Here is an 18,125-nt window from a genome sequence, read left to right as displayed (position 1 = left end):
CTGGCTTTATTTCCTGGAGTATGGACTGATTTGATCTTCTTGCAGTCCAAGGCACTCTCAGCATTTTCCTCCAGCACCACAGTTCAAAAGCATCTATCTTCCTTCGCTCAGCCTTCCTTATGGTCCAGCACTCGCAGCCATAGGTTACTACGGAGAATACCATTGCTTTCACTATGCGGACCTTCGTTGTCAGTGTGATGTCTCTGCTCTTCACTATTTTATCAAGATTTGTCATTGCTCTCCTCCCAAGAAGTAAACGTCTTCTGATTTCCTGGCTGCAGTCAGCATCTGCAGTAATCTTTGCGCCTAGAAAGACAATGTCACTGCCTCCACGTTTTCTCCCTCTGTTTGCCAGTTCTCAATCAAGCTGGTTGCCATAATCTTGGTTTTTGTGAGGTTTAACTGCAACCCAGCTTTTGCACTTTCTTCTTTCACCTTCGTCATGAGGTTCCTCAGCTCCTCCTCGCTTTCAGCCATCAAAGTGGTATCATCTGCATATCGGAGATTATTAATGTTTCTTCCACCTATTTTAACTCTAGCCTTGGCTTCATCAAGCCCAGCACGTCACATGATGTGTTCTGCATACAGGTTGAATAGGTAGGGTGAGAGTATACAACCCTGCTGTACTCCTTTCCCAGTCTTAAACCAGTCCATTGTTCCATGGTCTGTTCTTACCGTTGCTACTTGGTCGTTATACAGATTCCTCAGGAGGCAGACAAGATGACTTGGTATCCCCAGCCCACCAAGAACTTGCCACAATTTGTTATGATCCACACAGTCAAAGGCTTTAGAATACTCAATAAAACAGAAATAGATGTTTTTCTGAAACTCCCTGGCTTTCTCCATTATCCAGCAGATATTGTCAATTTGGTCTCTAGTTCCTCTGCCTTTTCGAAACCCAGCTTGTACATCTGGCAATTCTCGTTCCATGAATTGCTGGAGTCTACCTTGCAAGATCTTGAGCATTACCTGACTGGCATGTGAAATAAGTGCCACTGTTCGATAGTTTGAACATTCTTTGGTGCTTCCCTTTTTTGGTAAGGGGATATAAGTTGATCTTTTCCAATCTGTTGGCCATTCTTGTGTTTTCCAAATTTGCTGGCATATGGCATGCATCACCCTGACAGCATCGTCTTGCAAGAGTTTAAACAGTTCAGCTGGGATACCGTCATCTCCTGCTGCCTTGTTATTAGCAATGCTTCTTAAGGCCCGTTCAACCTTACTCTTCAGCATGTCTGGCTCTAGCTCACTGACCACACCGTCAGATCTATCCGCGATATTATTATCCTTCCTATACAGATCTTCCGTATATTCTTGCCACCTTTTCTTGATCTCTTCTGCTTCTGTTTGGTCCTTGCCATCTTTGTTTTTGATCATACCCATTTTTGCCTGGAATTGACCGACGATGTTTCTAATTTTCTGGAAGAGGTCTCTTGTCCTTCCTATTTTATTATCTTCTTCCGCTTTGGCGCATTGCTGGTTTAAAAATAATTCCTTATCTCTTCTGGCTAACCTCTGGAATTTTGCATTTAATTGGGCGTATCTCCCCCGATCACTGTTGCCTTTTGCTTTCCTTCTTTCTTGGGCTGCTTCCAGTGTCTCAGCAGACAGCCATCTTGCCTTCTTGGTTTTCTTTTTCTTTGGGACGTTTTTTGTTGCCGCCTCCTGAACGATGTTGCGAACTTCTGTCCATAGTTCTTCCGGGACCCTATCTAATAAATCTAGTCCCTTAAATCTATTCTTCACCTCCACTGCATACTAATATGGACCACCGTACTAATAGGGGAATGATATTCATAGAACAGTGGCTGTATTTGCTGGCCATCCATGCTGGGGGTTATGCCGATTCCAGTGGGAATCTATCAGTATAAGTAGTTATGAACTGATCGCTAAATAATATCTTTAATATATTGTAAATTTTGTATAAACAAACCCTTTTTTGTTTCTTCATTGTAGCCCCAGAATATTTTGTTGAGTAGTGTATGTCCCCTTGGTGATATAAAAATTGTTGATTTTGGTATGTCGCGGAAGATTGGCAACTGCAGTGAACTAAGGGAAATTGTTGGAACCCCTGAATATCAAGGTAAGTCACTGTGCGCACCTGTTCTTTGGACAGTGCCATGCATTTCCATATACAGTATGAGTAATCAAAATCAACCCTGGTACAGTACTAGTTTGGCTCATTGTGGGGAGGTCCCTTTGCTGTCTTGTGTGTAAGAGAATGCACAGCCTTTTTCTTCCATTCTTTTTCAGCTGCCGGTAGCACTGGTCAGGAAACATGGACACTTCTCTAGTAGAGAAATAAGACTTTAAAGAATACATGCATATGGATCTCTAGTTACGTTGAGATCATTTTGCATTTTAAAAATCAGAATGTTTGCTCAGTTCATTAAATATATACCTTGTCTTTCCATCGGTAGGCACAAGGTAGTTAATAACATCAAAATTGTATGGGAGCCCAATGAATGTTCTGAGAGTGCTTGATGCTGCAGCACTGCTGAAGTGCGGGCAAGATCTTGCAGGTGCAGGCAAGATCAGGAACTTGGATGAGAGCCCCATGTAGAAGTAGGCATATAAGTGTAATAACTAGAAATCATTTGAAAAATACCAAAATTTCACAAAGTAACTATATCAGATGCATACATATGATGATCAAGATAAGAATCTTGCTACTACAGCCGTCATAATAATTTGATAGAAAATAGAGGATTGGTCTTTCCATCTGCTGCTGTGTCGAATGACCACAGCAGCTATCACAACTGGAGGGCTGACTTAGCTCCCTCCTTCAGCTGGGTTGCACATTTAATACTACTAGTTGACACTTCTTCAGTGTCTGTAATGTAGTATGTGTTGTGCTGAACACAGAAGTTCATGGTCTTTAACCAGTGGAGTTCACATTGACCTCATTTGCATTATCAAAACATCCCACCGTGGGTTGTTGCAGCCATGGTGGACTGCAGCACATGCCGGCAATTATTTGTATATTCGCTGCCCGGCTGCAGCTTGTCATGTCATGAGAATGATAAACAGCCCTCATATAATCTACAGTCCGCAGTTTGAATGACCCAACGAGCCATGGCTGGGTGTTGAATATTCAAAATGGCCACCTGCATGCACCACAGCCCACCGTGGCTTAAATAACCCACGGTGGGCTGTACAGTGGTGCGGACTGGCTGAATGTAAAGCAAAATGAACAGGTCAAAGTGACTATCACAAATTTGGACCTCCCTCCCCAGTGCGTATGGTCTCATCACTGCTGGCTTTTTAAAAAAAACTCTGAAGACACATTCACTCCAGTATACGTTTGCTACTTTAAAAAATCTTCAGTTGCTGCGGTATGCTTTTTAAATTGTATTTCTATGCATTTTCATAGAATCATAGAAAAGTAGGGTTGGAAGGTGCCTATGTCATCTTGTAAGCTGCCTTGTGAGAGTGATGCACCCTGAAAAGTAGTTTTAAAGCTTTAAATAAATAATAAATAACAGCGATGAGGAAGAGCATAAAGGATTATTGAGGATAAATATGGAAGAGTTTGAGAAATTATAGCAGTAAAATAAATACTATGCTGTTGACAGTAGCATTCTGGAGTGACTAGGGAAAGAGATGGCAGTATGAAGGCAACAATGGGAGGAGTCATAGCATTGGCCAGAGCATGGATGAATGTGTTAGCAGTAAACACACAGAGAGATTGTAGCCCAAGGGCCGGTTTATATAGTTCCTCCTGGTGTGTAGACAGTCACTATGATAAGGTAAAGGACAGATTATCAGGCGTAAACACACATACCTGAATTGTCATGAATATACAAAAATGTGTTTGCTAGTCATGAACATGAGAATGTCACTTTAATTCTATATTTAATTGTACTTTATTTCTTCCCCTAGCACCAGAAGTCTTAAATTATGATCCTATTACTACAGCAACAGATATATGGTAAGATCACTTCTTATGAGGTTAAAATAACTTTACAAACCTTAAGGCAGTATAGTTTCAGCTTAAAACTTATTACAGAAACTGCTTTTCACATAAAGCCTTTGTTGGTACTGCCTTTGATATTTGTGACCTTGGAGAACAAGCTTACGATCATGAGCTAGAGAGAGGTAAATGGGCTGTGGGTTGAGATGGATATGAAAAGGAGGGAGTGAAGGTTAATAGTGAACCAGGAGCAGACAAATGTTTCATTTGACTCAGGATGTATAGGGATTTAGGACAGGGTTCCACATATTCTTTCACTGCAGTTTTATCACTTATCTTCAACTAACCAGCATCATTTATGATTTAATTAAGGAGGAAGCTACCAACCTTGGATACATAAACCGAGGAAATAATCTGTTTTAAGCTTATTTGTTTTGATCTATCATCCTCCCCCAACCTGGTATCCTCCAGATATTTTGGACTACAACTCCCAGAATTTCTGACCATTGGCCATGCTGGCTGGGGCTAGTGGGAGTTGTAGTCCAAAACATCTGGAGAGTACCAGGTTGGGGAAGGCTGAAATAAATCCTGTGGTGGTTTGTCTTTGTTTTCGTGACTTTCCACCATTTGTCAGAAATGGAATCCCACTGCCTACATTTACTTGAATTTTCTGTGCATTGGAAATGTTTCTATTTGATTTTCAGATAATCTTGTTACTACTGCTGCTAAAGCTATACTATTCTAGTCTGAATCCTGAACCCTGCGCCTACCATGTGCTTCAGCTCTCTGTAAAATAGACTGAAAATCTGTGAATCTATGAAATGCATGGGCACCCTGCTCTAGAGCTCTTAATGTGCACATACTGGAACTCTCGGTGAGCACAGGTGTCCAGGTTCAGTTGCATGGGTGTGCCCAAAGCTTTGCACTACATGGGAAACTCTACTCACTGGGAGCAGAATGCATGTGATGTCTAGGATAGCTCCAGAAGTGCAATAAAATGTGTACAAAGAGCTGCCTCCATTCAGTATGCCTCTGTAAGTTGCTGTACAACAAAAGTGGGAGGGTGGTATTGCATTCATGTCCTGTTGGGTGCTTCCCATAGGCACCTGGTTGACCACGGTGGAAACAGAATGCTGGATGGGTCGGATCAAGCATGGCTGCTTGTACGTTCAGTGTAACCAAGAAACCTCTGGACTGAGGCTCTGATAGGTTTCTTGTATTTAGGTCACCTGCAGAATTTGATTGTGGCCTTAGCATGGCACATCCTTGCCAGGGTTTTTAACAGTCCTTATGGAGAGACCCTTTGCTCCTTATATTTTGATAACAAGCAAGTTGGTTGTAATGTCCTTTTGGTAAATATTTTGAATAATACTTGTCACAAGGAACTGATGAGGCAAATATTCTGCTTTATACCTTCCTGTGAAGAAAATACCAGTAAAGCAGTTTAACGCTTCAGGAGGAAAACTTATTTTACTATCTTATGTCAGTAATACAACAACATGAACTACCTAATACATCTGAAAATGCTTTCTACAAAATCTGAATGAAACAAAAACATTGAAAAGTGAAAGAAGAAACTGTTTTGGCACCTGTGATTACAAACAAGAAATATTTAAATCCTTGGTATGCATTTGGAAAAACTATAATTTTTCTAATTTCAGGAGTGTAGGTGTAATCTCATACATGCTGCTTACACACGAATCTCCATTTGTGGGAGCAGATAAACAAGAAACGTACCTCAATATTTCTCAAGTAAATGTGGATTATTCAGAAGAAACGTTTGTTTCGGTTTCACCATTGGCCAGAGACTTCATTCAAAAGCTGCTTATTAAAAATCCTGAGTAAGTAAGTGGCTTGAGGGGAGGAAAGCTGAAATGAAATACATATAATAAGTAGGGGGGGGATTAATCATATTGAAAGGTACTTTTTTGTATGGGTGTATATCTTGTTACAAGCTTAATTTAGATTAATTTTTTTATTTAGTTCTTGAGTTCTCTTGCTGTTTTATAATCATTATATTAGATTAAATCTTTAATAGCTAGGTAAACCAGATCCTGCAATGTCACAAATTATTTAGGATCTGAAATTGGATTGAATCTTTGGGTATGTCTTCTGTTCCTCTTTAATGAGCTTCCGCCATGCATTGAAAACTTGGTTATTCAGGCAGGCATTTGGTGGGTTAGGGTATTTTTAAATAATGTTTAATGTGTAATATTACTGTTTTAAGTTGTACTGTTGTACATCGCTCAGAGTGGCTGGGTGACCGGCCGGATGGGCGATTAAGAAATTTAATAAATAAATAAATAAAATTTATAATCCCAAACAACAGCAAGCAGAATTTGACTCTGCATCTGACGTATTTTCCATATGTCACTCTGAGACAGTGAACCAGGATTTTTTCTAAGCCTGAAGTGCAGCACCTGTGGCCCTCCAGGTGTTGTTGGACTGCAACTGCCATCAGCCCTAGCCAGCAAACCAATGGTGAGAACTGCAGTCCAACAACATCTGGAGGGCCACATGTTCTCCATCTCTCCTCGTAAGGAATGAAAGTGAACAGCTGTATAATTAGCCCTGTGGCATCATGGGCCATTGTAGCATGCTGCAATGCCTTTCACCCTACCTCGCCATTCCTAAAGTCTTACACTTGTAGAATCTCCTTCAAGCAGTGAAGAGTGGTGAAATGTTGCCTTTGTATTACATCCCTAATCCTGGTTTGTTTGCATGTATGTGTGTCCACACGCACAGGATAATCTTCTAAGGGTATCTGTAGCAGGGGTCCTCAACTTCTTGGGTCAGTGGGCAGGCACATTTGGGAATTTTATAAAGTGCTGTAGGCACCACCACAAAATGGCTCTAACAGAGAATGTGGTTAGTCACATAATGGTGCCGTGGGGGCCTGACTAGTCAAAAGAGGTTGGAGTGGGGGAGAAATAGCAAGGCTAGAGGCTGGGAGGAAGGGGGAAATATGAAGGCAAAGGGGTAGGGAGAGAAAAAGTGAGGCGAGGAGTGGAGAGAAACAGGCTAGGGGCTAGGAAGGGAAAGAAATAGCAAGGCTAGAGGCTGGGAGTGGAGAGAGAGAGAGAGAGAGAAAGCACAAAGGAAAAAGGTCTGTGTGGACTGAAGAAGATTGGGTGGGGCCAGGAAGCAACCCTTCCCTTCTTTTCTGTCTGCTGTATAGCTGATCAGCAGCAGGAACAGGAAGGAGAACCCGTCATCCTAATGTTTTTCACATTTTTAAAATTAAAAATAATTTTTTGAAGGGGGCAGGGAGTGGAGAACTTTGTGGGTGCCATTTGAGATTCTCATGGGCACCACCTTAGGGACTCTTGATCTGTAGTGTAAGAAAGAGAGGCAGAACGAGGGGGGAAGGCTTTTTCATCTTGCCTTCCCTTATTCATTCTCATCTAAGAGCCACTTGCTAATTGGCTGAAACATTTGTTTCTGGCAAACAGGATGAAAGCAAGCTACAGACATTTAGGATAAGAAGCTTTTGTCTATGAGTTCCTTTCTTATGCCAACATAAGGGTGGGATGGGGGAAAAGGTGATTATAAGGGCAACAAGCTATGAAGCCTGTGGTAAAGGGCAGGATGGGCTCCCCCCCCCCCCCCCGCCAAAGCAAGTTGCTGGCGGAGGATGTCGTTCTGTTTGAAGCCAATAGAGCTATGAAGAATCAAATGTTAGTGATCTCTTTGATGGCTCAACTGTAATGTTCAAATAAGCTCCCTAACTTAAATGTATATTTCTTGGTTTTATTTTTAAGGGAGCGACCAACAGCAGAGGCCTGTCTAACTCACTCTTGGCTTCAGCAAGGAGATTTCTTGTTATTGTGTAGCCCTAGTTATACAATAGAAAGCCCCAGTTCTTCTCCAATACATGATCATATGAATAAGTTCACAGAAGAGAGAAATAATATTAGGCCCGTGTGCAACGAGCGAGAGGATAAAGAAAATATTCCAGAAGACAGCAGTACAGTCTCCAAACGATTCCGCTTTGATGATTCTTTGCAATACCCCCAAGAATTTACAACGGACTTCGTATGTTAACAAATGCACTCCTTCAGGTTATTTTGAACTGAATTTAGGATGCTAATCTACTCCTGTGGTACATGCTTTAAGATTATGGCTTGTCCACTGCTGCATTGTGATTGTCCTGGAAATGCACTTTCAGTTGATCTTGTGTTGGCCTTTCTTTGTGCTGCCATTGCTGGCAATGGCTTTGATTCCTGGGAAATTGGAGTCTTGGCACCTGAAGTGGCTTGTCTTTGGAGGCAAACAGGTAACTGGGTATATTTGCACTTTTTACATTTAAATCTAAAACATGGCTTTTGGTGTGTTTATAAATAAAACAGGCAAACTGGGAAGAGGAAACTTTTGACTGTTAACAAGCAACGCCTTGATAAATACATCATAACCATGTTCTAAGCCAAAGAATGATCTAATACATATGCATTTGTATTGTAACTAAAACTACATGAACTTGGCAAAGCAGAGAAATGAGCCCTTTTGTTCAAGTCGTCTAATAGTACAGTCTCATGATGTCATCTTTTGTTGAACGATTCAGATCACTGACTTATTAGTATATAGCTCTACGACAGTGAAGTCTTTCGAGATGGTGTTTCCTTTTGGAATGTTCACTGGGGCTCAAGTGCTTGGATTGGCTTCCTGACTGGCAGCCCAGTCTTTTGCATGTTTACTCAGACATGAGCCTCAGTTGGACTAATTCTTACCTAAGTGTGGATAGTATTGCATTCTTAGATCATTTTCATGCGTGGCACTTAAATCAGTCTTTGCATTTGCAAGGTCTGTAATACAAATGTAATATCTGGATTGGCTAGAATGCACATTTAATTTTAAAACCTTCCACTTTCTGTGTGCACAAATAACATGGAAGAGTCTCAAAGATGCTTCTAGAGTTGTGTGAAAATGCCTAGCTATTTTCTTACAAAGTGTTGTGGTATCCATCTTTTATACCAAGCTGGCAGGAGAATCTGTGCAATGCTGTGTACTACTTAAGGGCATGTTAAATCTTGTAGGGCTTAAGTTTGAAGGCTCTTATTAATATTAACACATCTAGTTTGATTGAATGAGATCGTCCAAGAAAGTGTAGTATCAGATGTGTTGTGTTAATATATATTATCTCAATGAAGTTGACTTCATCAAATTGCAAATATTTCTATCCTCCTATGTATCAATTGAATCTGTTGATCTTATCCAACAAATATAGGGTAGTACTAATAGGAGTGTAACAGCACAATCCTGTGCCTGTTTACTCAGAAGTAAGTCCGACTATGATCAGTGGGGCTTACTCCCAGGCAAATGTGCATAGGATTGCAGCCTAAAGCCATGTATTTTATGTGCCGCTAATATTCATCAGCACAAGTGAAGTGAAGAAAAGTGCGAAGAGAGAATTGGTGCTTTGCGGCATTAAAATAGCTAATTATTTCACAAACTTAGTAAGTGCCCAGTCCTGAGATGTGCCACTCTGGTGCTTACCATAGGGTTTGCCATCTTTTTGCCAATCTAATCGCACAAGCAATGATTGAGTCTGGCACTGCAGGCAGAAGTGCTGAGGTATACATTTAGCATCAAGGTGGTCAGATTCAAGCCCACGTTGAGAAATTCAGTGTAGAATTTCAGTATTGAAAGCCATATTTTCTTCAGACTGTCAGTTTTATGGGAAGGGAGGGAGTCAAAATTACTCTATCCCATTTGATTGTTAAAAGTGTTAATTTTAGGCCATTTAAAAAAACAGGATCATATTGCATAAATACACTTTTAATATAGAAGAAAGGTTAAAAGTGAAACAGCATGCCACAATAATGGTTATACCAGCACTTTATAAAACAGAATATGCTAGAATAAGTATGTTTCTATTGTGGTATTTTAAAAAAAAGTTTACATTTTTTACTCCTTTCTTCTAGTTTTACAGTTTATTCAACGTTTTATGAAGTCTTAGTCAAGAGTTTTTCAGATTTTATGAACACTTGTATATGTATGTAAATTCAGGGTATCACTTGAATCTGACAATTCTAAATTTTGTTTGAATATCTAATTTTGTAAGTTTTCGTATTTGTTTATGCATCAGTTTGTATATAATTTTATTGGAATTATAATTGTTCTGAGTTCTCTGTTTTGTGTTCAATATTAATGGGCCTTTAAATGGCTATAAATGGTTACTAACAGTATACTATGAGAAGCCTGGACATCTAGTCTTACTAAGATGGCTACCACTGTGCCATATCTTGTCCTTACTCAATAGCAATGCTATAACACATTACCAGTGCTGGAGGAAAAAGAATGAACAAAGGAACACTGTCAACAAGTGTGAACTTCTCCCATAAACATAATGTATCCACAGCTTCCTTACCAACAGTGCCCAGAAAGCAGCACTTGTAATAATGAAATAAGCACCTTGCAGTTGCAGGCAACAACATTTTTCCCCACTCAACACACTTGGCTAGAGTTGGCTGGTTGTAGCATCAATACCAATAGCCTTCCCACAGTCCACATGCATTAGAGGAAGTGTATGCATGAATTCCTTGGAGATGTTCCCCACTTTAATAGCTTGCATAATAGACAGAAGCTGTGCAGATGCAGCACTTAGGCACAATCCTTTCCCTATCCAGAGTGAGATGAGTAGCAACTCTCGGGAGGAGCTGTTGTATCCCACAGACAGAATCAATCACAGTCCTGGACACAATTCATATATCATCAAGGGCCAGAGCACCCTGCGTGTTTGCCCAGCCATGCCAACACTGTGACACACACAGACCTTGTCAAAGGAAGTTGCCTCCATCCAAGTATCATCCATTGCTATGGGAAGGATATACATAAGTAATAAGCATATTTATTCAGACCACAAGTCATAACTGATGACAGTATTCACCAAGGTAGTGAAAACAATGATGGGCAAACTGACCCTGTCATAGTTCACTGAGTTACAAAACCGACATTCACTTGGACTAAAGTGCTATGTTAAAAGATGTTATAGTATCTTCAGATGTTTGTACATACGCACCAACAAAGCACACCTTGGGAAAGTAGCATGCATAATGACATTTCCCAGTCCCATACATCACAGCATCATGTGTTATAATACTTCCTTCTCTGATGTTATTGCATGTACTTTGTTTACAATCGTAGACTGAGATGGAGCCATGGGAGAAGGCAGTGGCTGCAAAGGCAAACCAGCACACACGTGCGCACGCACTTGCAGTACTACTTCGTCCTATGTCTCACAAGTTTAAAATATTCAAGTTTAGCAAATGAACACATAGTATAAACATTGCCTTTCCAGTATCACAGTGTCACCCAGCACCCAGGTCTAAACTTTCACTTACCCAAAAAGGGTTTTGTGTCTGACACATGAAAGAAACATGCCACAGGCTTCTACTAGGTGGAACAGAAATGAATGACCAAGCCCCTATGAGAGAATCCTTGAACAAAGGGTGAATGAAAATCTGCATGGCTGTTTCCTCACTTGTGATTGGTTGGCATATGGTTTCAGGCCCAAACATTTAAATTGGTTCCTTTGGCAAAGAATAACTACAGGGTTAAAGGAAATTCATTCTGCATGCATGTGCATTGCTAATGGGCCTTTTTCCTTTTGTTTGGAAAGGAAAGAGCAACCAACCCCTCTGAGCATGGACAAAAGATGGCAGAATTTGGCTGCTTTGTCATGCAGAATGTGCAGGTGCAGAAAATAAATTAACTCAATCTCAGTTTGAAATAAAAAAAATCAAAGTTTGTCAGATCAAACCCAGGGCTCATGCATTTCAGAATTATGTACTACATTTGACTTTTGAACTGGCTAATTTTGAGATTAGTGTCATCACTAGCTAAAACAGGTACATACTCATTTGTTTTTAAAATAGTCCATAACATTTGTTTAAAAAGATTTCCGCTGTGAACCCTCCATGTTTATCGATGTTAGTTGATGAAACATGCAACTTTATGTTGAGTTGACCAATGGCTAATATTTGATATCGCATGCTCTAGGACCTAGAGCCTAGGTATTTGAATCTCATCGCCTTGCAAAGGGAGCATCTCCTCCTCCCAAGAAATGTTTATATGGTATATCCCTGAAATTTACCATCCAAAACAGACAAAAGCATGTGGATGGAACCTTGTAAAGGCCAGGGCTCTCTTGATAAGGGACCTCATGGTATCTGTGAAAAAGCTCTCAAATATGCTGAAATCTGAACATGTGGCACCAAGGAGCTAATGGTATGCCTTTGAGCATGGACAAATCTAACTGCACCAAAAGGTAATTTACAGTGCAATACATGTCTACTCAGAAGTAAGCCACATTGGATTAAATGGCGCTTCCTCCCAGGTAAGTGGGTATAAGATTGCAGCATCAGTTGTTTTTTAAAGTGTCACTGGCAAGATCTGCTTCCATACCAAAAAGTGCCCTAAAAATACCCAAATTAATACAAAGGCCTATCAGTGTCCTGCTCCTGTGACTTGTTTCACAGTAGTAACTAAACTCTGATCCTGCAGAAGAGGTTTGGCAGCCTCTCCTCCATCTGGGTGATCTTAAACCGGTATTTAAAATACAAGAAGGCACTCCCATTTTAATTGGCAGAATCCCAGTTTCTGAATGCAATGAACCACTTGAGTACTTTTGGGGGCACCTGGGATGATTTTTTTAAAAGACTTTCCATGCCTGAAACACTATGGGTTTCTTACATTTCAACTCAGCACAGCCTTTGGGGCAGTAGTTAAGATTTTCCTACTCCTTGAATTAAGACCAGTCTGCCCCTATTGTTCTTCCAAAACTCCAAGATCCTGTTTGCTTGCCCTGCCTTCAGTCTATTGGATTGAAGCTGAGACTTCCAGCTACTTCATTCAGATAAATATATGCCCCAGTAGCAATATGAACCAGCCTGTTCAGTCTGTAGATCAACCGTGCGCCAATTGTGCTGCTTGTGTCTTCTTCCAAAGGCAACTGCTTTGGTTTCCTTGTGGTGGAAATCATAGCTGAGGCAGACAGCGAGATACCAGCAGACAACAAGAAGCCTTGAGAGGGAGGTAAAATGCAAAACCATCTGCAGCTAACCACATAAAAAAGGAAGGGGTGGGGTCTTCACCAGCAAGAAGCAAGGCAAGCCATGAGAACAAGCCAGGAGATCGCTACAATCAGACAAGGAGTTTGCCTTCACCTTGCTAGTATGGCAGGGCTATAGCCTTTACTGAGTTTGTGGAGCAGAGCCACAAGTAGCTGAGTGGCAAGGGACAATGTATGCCATAGGTCGGGGTGGGCAACTTCTGGCCCTCCAAATTACTTGGCCTACAACTCCCATCAGCCCTAGCCAGCATAGCTAATAGGGATCGTGGGAGTTGTAGGCTAAAACATTTATAGGACTACAAGTTGCCCACCCCGGCTATAGGCTCACTACTGCACAGTGGAGGTGCTTTATGGGGATAGTTCCCTCTAAGCTCTTGGCTCAGCTCATCAAGGCCCTGGCCCATCCAGTGGGCTATTTGCAGCTTTCTTGTTTCCCTACAACTTTCTCACCACTTAGGGCTAAGCAAAGTGTGTGGGAAAGACTGCAAACTGCCCTAAGTAGGACAAATGGCAGGTGTAGCTGCATTCATCTCTTAAACCAGGAAGCAAATCACTCCTAATAGCAAATCCAGCCAGTGACTGCAGATAAGATTGTAGCCAAAATGGGGCCATTGAGAAACAATAGGTGAGATATCAGCCTGCTCAGGGAAAACTCAAACCAAGCTTGAGCCTACAACTCCAATCAGCTGTAGCCAGCAAAGCCAATGGTGAGGGATGATGGGAGTTGTAAGCGAAAAGATCTGGGGGGCCACAAGTTTTCCATCCTAGTCAGGTAATGCTTCGTGGCTGGGGAGCTTTGAATCCCAGACAACCCACTGGTAGTGTACCACTCTACACATTACACTGCACTGGATTTCAAAGAAAAAGCCAACAAACTTCCCAGCAGCAAAAGGTAAGATAAAAAGTACAGATGGAATAATACTGCTAAGTAGAGGAATGTAGAAAAAATGGGGAAAGTAAAATCTAGATCAATACTTGCTTCTTAGTCAAAAAGCACGTTAATATTAAACGAGAAACCTTTTATCCTGGCAATTCCTACTGTCTTTAATCTTAACAAGTCCCTTCTACAAAATGTCGTTCAGAGGATCTTTTCTTTAGTTACAATTTGATTAACACAGGATCTTTTCTTATGAGCAGCAATAAACTATTTTGAATCTATGGAAAAATGTGATTATTCAGAATACATTCATTTGAATAAAGACCCATAGTCTGGTCTGTTGAAACATGTTAGAAATTGGCAGAAACCAGTTCTGTGCCTTCTGTGTAACAAATGTCATGGCTTGCACTAAGGGCAGTCTCTGCGAGATCAAAGACATTATGTGATGGTGCCTTTAAAGCAGGACTTTGGGGTAGATGTCCAGGGCCCCCCTTCAGCATAATGAGCAGGATGGCCCCCAAATGCAGTAGGGCTGACTTCTACATTTGGAAGTAAGTGAAGTAATACTAAAGAGCCCCCACCTCCACCCCCCCCCCACGGTCCAGAATCTAAAATAACCTAACTATACCACTTTTATGGGGAAAAAACCCCCAGTGACCTGCCTCTTAACATTTCAAAAGGAAGCACTCTTAACCTGTGGTTCTGAGGTAACAGATGGGCAGTAATTTTACTGCTGTAGCTGCTAGTGCCCCTCCCTGGCGGAAAATCTGATTACTGTTTGATGGTCTAGTGAGGTCCCTCTCTCATAGTATTACAAGCTGCAGTCATCCCATGAAGCAGAATGGTGGGAGAGTCAGGCCAGATTAAAGGAAGTAGTTCTTCACACAGCGCATAGTTAAACTATGGAATTTGCTACCACAAGGTGTAATGATGGCCACCAAATGGGATGGCTTTAAAGGGGGAGGGTAGACGAATTCCTGGAGAAGGCTATCAATGGCTACTAGTCCTGATGACTATGGCTTTCTTCACACGGAGCTTTTATCCTGAGATGGAGATGGCTCCTTCGCAGAAGTTTGCGGACTCTTTACATGACGCTGTAAGCCTCCAAGGCGTCTCCTGCGCTAAATGACCTTTGTTCCATTTTTAAATAGATCGTAGATAATGAGCTGTCAAATTACCCCGCTGTGTTCCACTTGAGTTCCCTCTGTGAAAAGAGGAAAAGCGGCAAGTAGAGGAGCGAGATCAATAAAAGAAAATGGAAGATTCAGATATGGGGGGGAGGAGGAGGGGGGAGGGAAAAGGAAGCAGGTGAAAAAGGGAGTCATGATCCTGCATTTAAAATAGAAGCAGAAAGCCCCATTTGAAATGCAGGATTTTAGGCTGGTGTAGAGATGCCCTATATGCTACCTCCAATAGCAGAGGCAGTATGCCTATGTACACCAGTTGCTGGGGAACATGGGTGGGAGGGTGCTATTGCGCTCAGGTCCTGTCTGTGGGTTTCCCAAGGGCACCTGGTTGACCACTGTGTGAACAGCATGCTGGACTAGATGGACTCTTGGTCTGATCTAGCGTGGCTGTTATGTTCTTATGTCTAGCAATGGTTCTACATATTTCAAGGGAACCAGGATTAAAAGGACAGTACAGAAATATTTCAAATCTAGACTAACATTTCTAGGCTCTTGGACAGTGATGCTTATGGTAGTTATATATATTTTAGGAAATCCATAGTCTTCCTCTGAAATAACAGTGCTCAGTACTGTTTTATGATGTAAAATGACAACATAAATAAAGCTACTACAATAAAATAATACCATACAGTAAAAGCAGTAGAACAGAGACTGACATGTACAGCAGGAAGAAATAACTTAAAAAGGAGTCAGCGATGGTTAGTCAAATCCTGCTTAACTAAAAAGACATGCAGTATGTTCAGTAGTTCTGCAATTCTCAATGGAAAGGTGTTTGGAACAACTGAGAAACATGAAGTCTGTGTGTGTGTGTTGTAAATGGAGCATAGTAAATCACAGCATGCATGCAAAACAGAAGCAATCTAATTAGCAAAGAAGGTTCCACAGAGCTAAAATTTGATTTAATTAATCTGGAGAAATAAGAATTGTGAGCGCACTTTAGTTTAGGTTGATTAATAATCTTTTTTATGTTTGTGTATTTCATCAGTGTCAAGCGAATAGGGTACTTTGAACACATCGTATTTTAGACTAATGAAAGAGTGGGGGTTCCTCAGCACAGCAAATGCTAGAAACTGAATTTGAGTCTTATGTTCTTGATGACAATAAAAGCTGAAAAGGAGCAAAAGCCTGATACAAATATTTGTGAGTAAAAATTCACTGCTACAGATGGGCTACTGTATATCCTAAATGGTCAAAAATTCAGTTGACATCAATGGACATTTGACCTGGTTGAAAAAAATGCATGACTGAATTCTTGTGTCTTCAATAGAAGGAACAATGTTCCCATGTATTTGCTTTGGCATTACAGCAGCCTTCAGTTTTCTCAGAAGTGCTTGGATGTTTTATATTTACGGCACGTAAGGCTCTTCCAGAAAGTGCATTCCATGCATGCAGAAAAGAAAAGTATACGTTAAGAAAATCAGATATCTTCTTGTAACATCACTCTAAAGGACAGGTGGCTGTACATGTAATAAATATGTAGTTCCTCGGAGCCTCTTTTGGAAAGGTGTCATAATAATAATTCTGTTTTTGTGAGTAGGTAACAGCTGATAGTTCAAGCAACTTTTTCTCTCTCGCTGATCACATATTTCTGCCTCTGGAAAGCAGCCTTAGCAATAGAGAAAAATGACCAGTAAAGAGTGCTGGAAGTCTGCAAACTCTTGAACTCAGATATATTTTGGCACAAATTGGCACAGTAGGTAGCAGAGATTTCCACAGATATGAATTCCCTTTCCTTATCCATTCAGGAGTTTATATATTTCATCATATTGCCCCTTAGACATTTTTTCATGTAAGCAGAGGATTTTCATCTTAGCTTTTCTTCTCAGGAAAATTATGTAGGATATCTTCTAATTTGTATTCTTCATCCCTGTTCTGATTCTATTATATTATTTTTGAGATGAGAATTGTGGGTAGTTCTGGTGTATATGTCTGTCTCATAGATATAGATATATATCTTACACACATACAGCATTTTAATACTTCATTTTCCATAGGCCAGTTGTGGCCCCCCAGATGTTTTCGCCTACAATTCCAATCAACCCTAGACAGCATAGCCAATGATGAGGGATGATGGGAAATGTAGGCCAAAATATCTGGAAGGCCACACGTTGCCCACCCCTGCCTTAGGCCCTCAAACTATGGGGTGGTCCCCCTGGAGAAATGTATAGAACACTTGAAGTGGAGCTGTAACTTCCAAGGGAGGGGATCCGGAAGGCAGATGGAACTTTTCTGCCAGCTGAGGGGGGTGCTGCCTCCAAGATTAGACAAAATGATGATAATAATAATTTAATAATAATTCAAAACTAGGCACTGTACAAATTATAAGGCATTGTACAAGCTTGGCATGAGATGCCAGGGTGGGGAGATGAAAATCCAACTGTTGTGAGGAAGGAGGAGTGATCTTCCCTTGCTGACTGATTTCAAGAGGGGGTGAAAGATGTCCTCTTCCAATGCCAGTTTTAGATTAAGGCCCCTGTCCACAGATCCTTGTAGGCAGCAATGCATTATACACATGTGAATTCACACAGGGATTTCCACACCCCTTGCACTTACAGATCAGATGATTGGTGCTAAGTTGGGAGTAGAAGGGAGAAAGTGTTTGGGTCCAGTGGGTGTGAATTCAAAAAGCTTTAGAAGTTCTTCACTTTGCCTTTTTGGTGGTTGCAGCACTTGGAGCTTTCATTTGTGGGGAACTCCTCCTCCCAGTTCTAAGCAAATCAGAGCAACAGTTCATGTTGGTCTCTCCCTGAGACTACTTTTGCTGCATGCAAGGAAGCTTCATTTGATGTGATCATCCTGTTGCCTGAGGTAGTCCAGTCTGAAATTCTATCAGCTCAGTCGCTGTAATGCACAGAATGGTTCTTACAAGAATGACATGCTAATTTTTCAAGCATTTCATTAAAATATAACGGCATTTTCTGCCTTTGTACCAAACTGCTCCACACACACTGTTACGCTGTGTAAAGTCTCCTCGCGTCCACTGATTATTTGATGCACTTTATGAGTCCTTTGACACAGAGCTGGCAAGGGCAGAGTTTATTCTATTGTTTTCTTTAAACATGCATGCCTCCAGTTATG

General features: G+C 41.1%; 1 protein-coding gene across 3 annotated transcripts in view; it reads left to right on the top strand.

Annotated features, from left to right (window-relative positions):
* STK17B (serine/threonine kinase 17b) overlaps nt 1–11,668 on the top strand; it is a 37,486-nt gene extending 25,818 nt beyond the window's left edge. For 2 of the 3 annotated variants that reach the window (XM_084816448.1, XM_084816452.1), the window contains exons 5-8: nt 1,957–2,083; nt 3,883–3,931; nt 5,575–5,754; nt 7,675–10,101. In XM_084816448.1, the coding sequence (XP_084672574.1) occupies nt 1,957–2,083; nt 3,883–3,931; nt 5,575–5,754; nt 7,675–7,957 (639 nt within the window). In that variant the 3' untranslated portion in view covers nt 7,958–10,101. Of the gene's footprint in view, nt 1–1,956; nt 2,084–3,882; nt 3,932–5,574; nt 5,755–7,674 lie in introns of all 3 variants that reach the window. The other variant, XM_084816442.1, reaches the window with a different exon arrangement.
* Nucleotides 11,669–18,125: the final 6,457 nt, after the last annotated feature.

The sequence above is a fragment of the Heloderma suspectum genome, chromosome 1 (assembly GCF_057233095.1).
Source record: "Heloderma suspectum isolate Gila_16-S chromosome 1, 16-S_ref, whole genome shotgun sequence".
Lineage (NCBI taxonomy): Eukaryota > Metazoa > Chordata > Lepidosauria > Squamata > Helodermatidae > Heloderma > Heloderma suspectum.
Note: the sequence above shows the minus strand (reverse complement) of the source record. Positions and strands in the feature narration are given on the sequence as shown.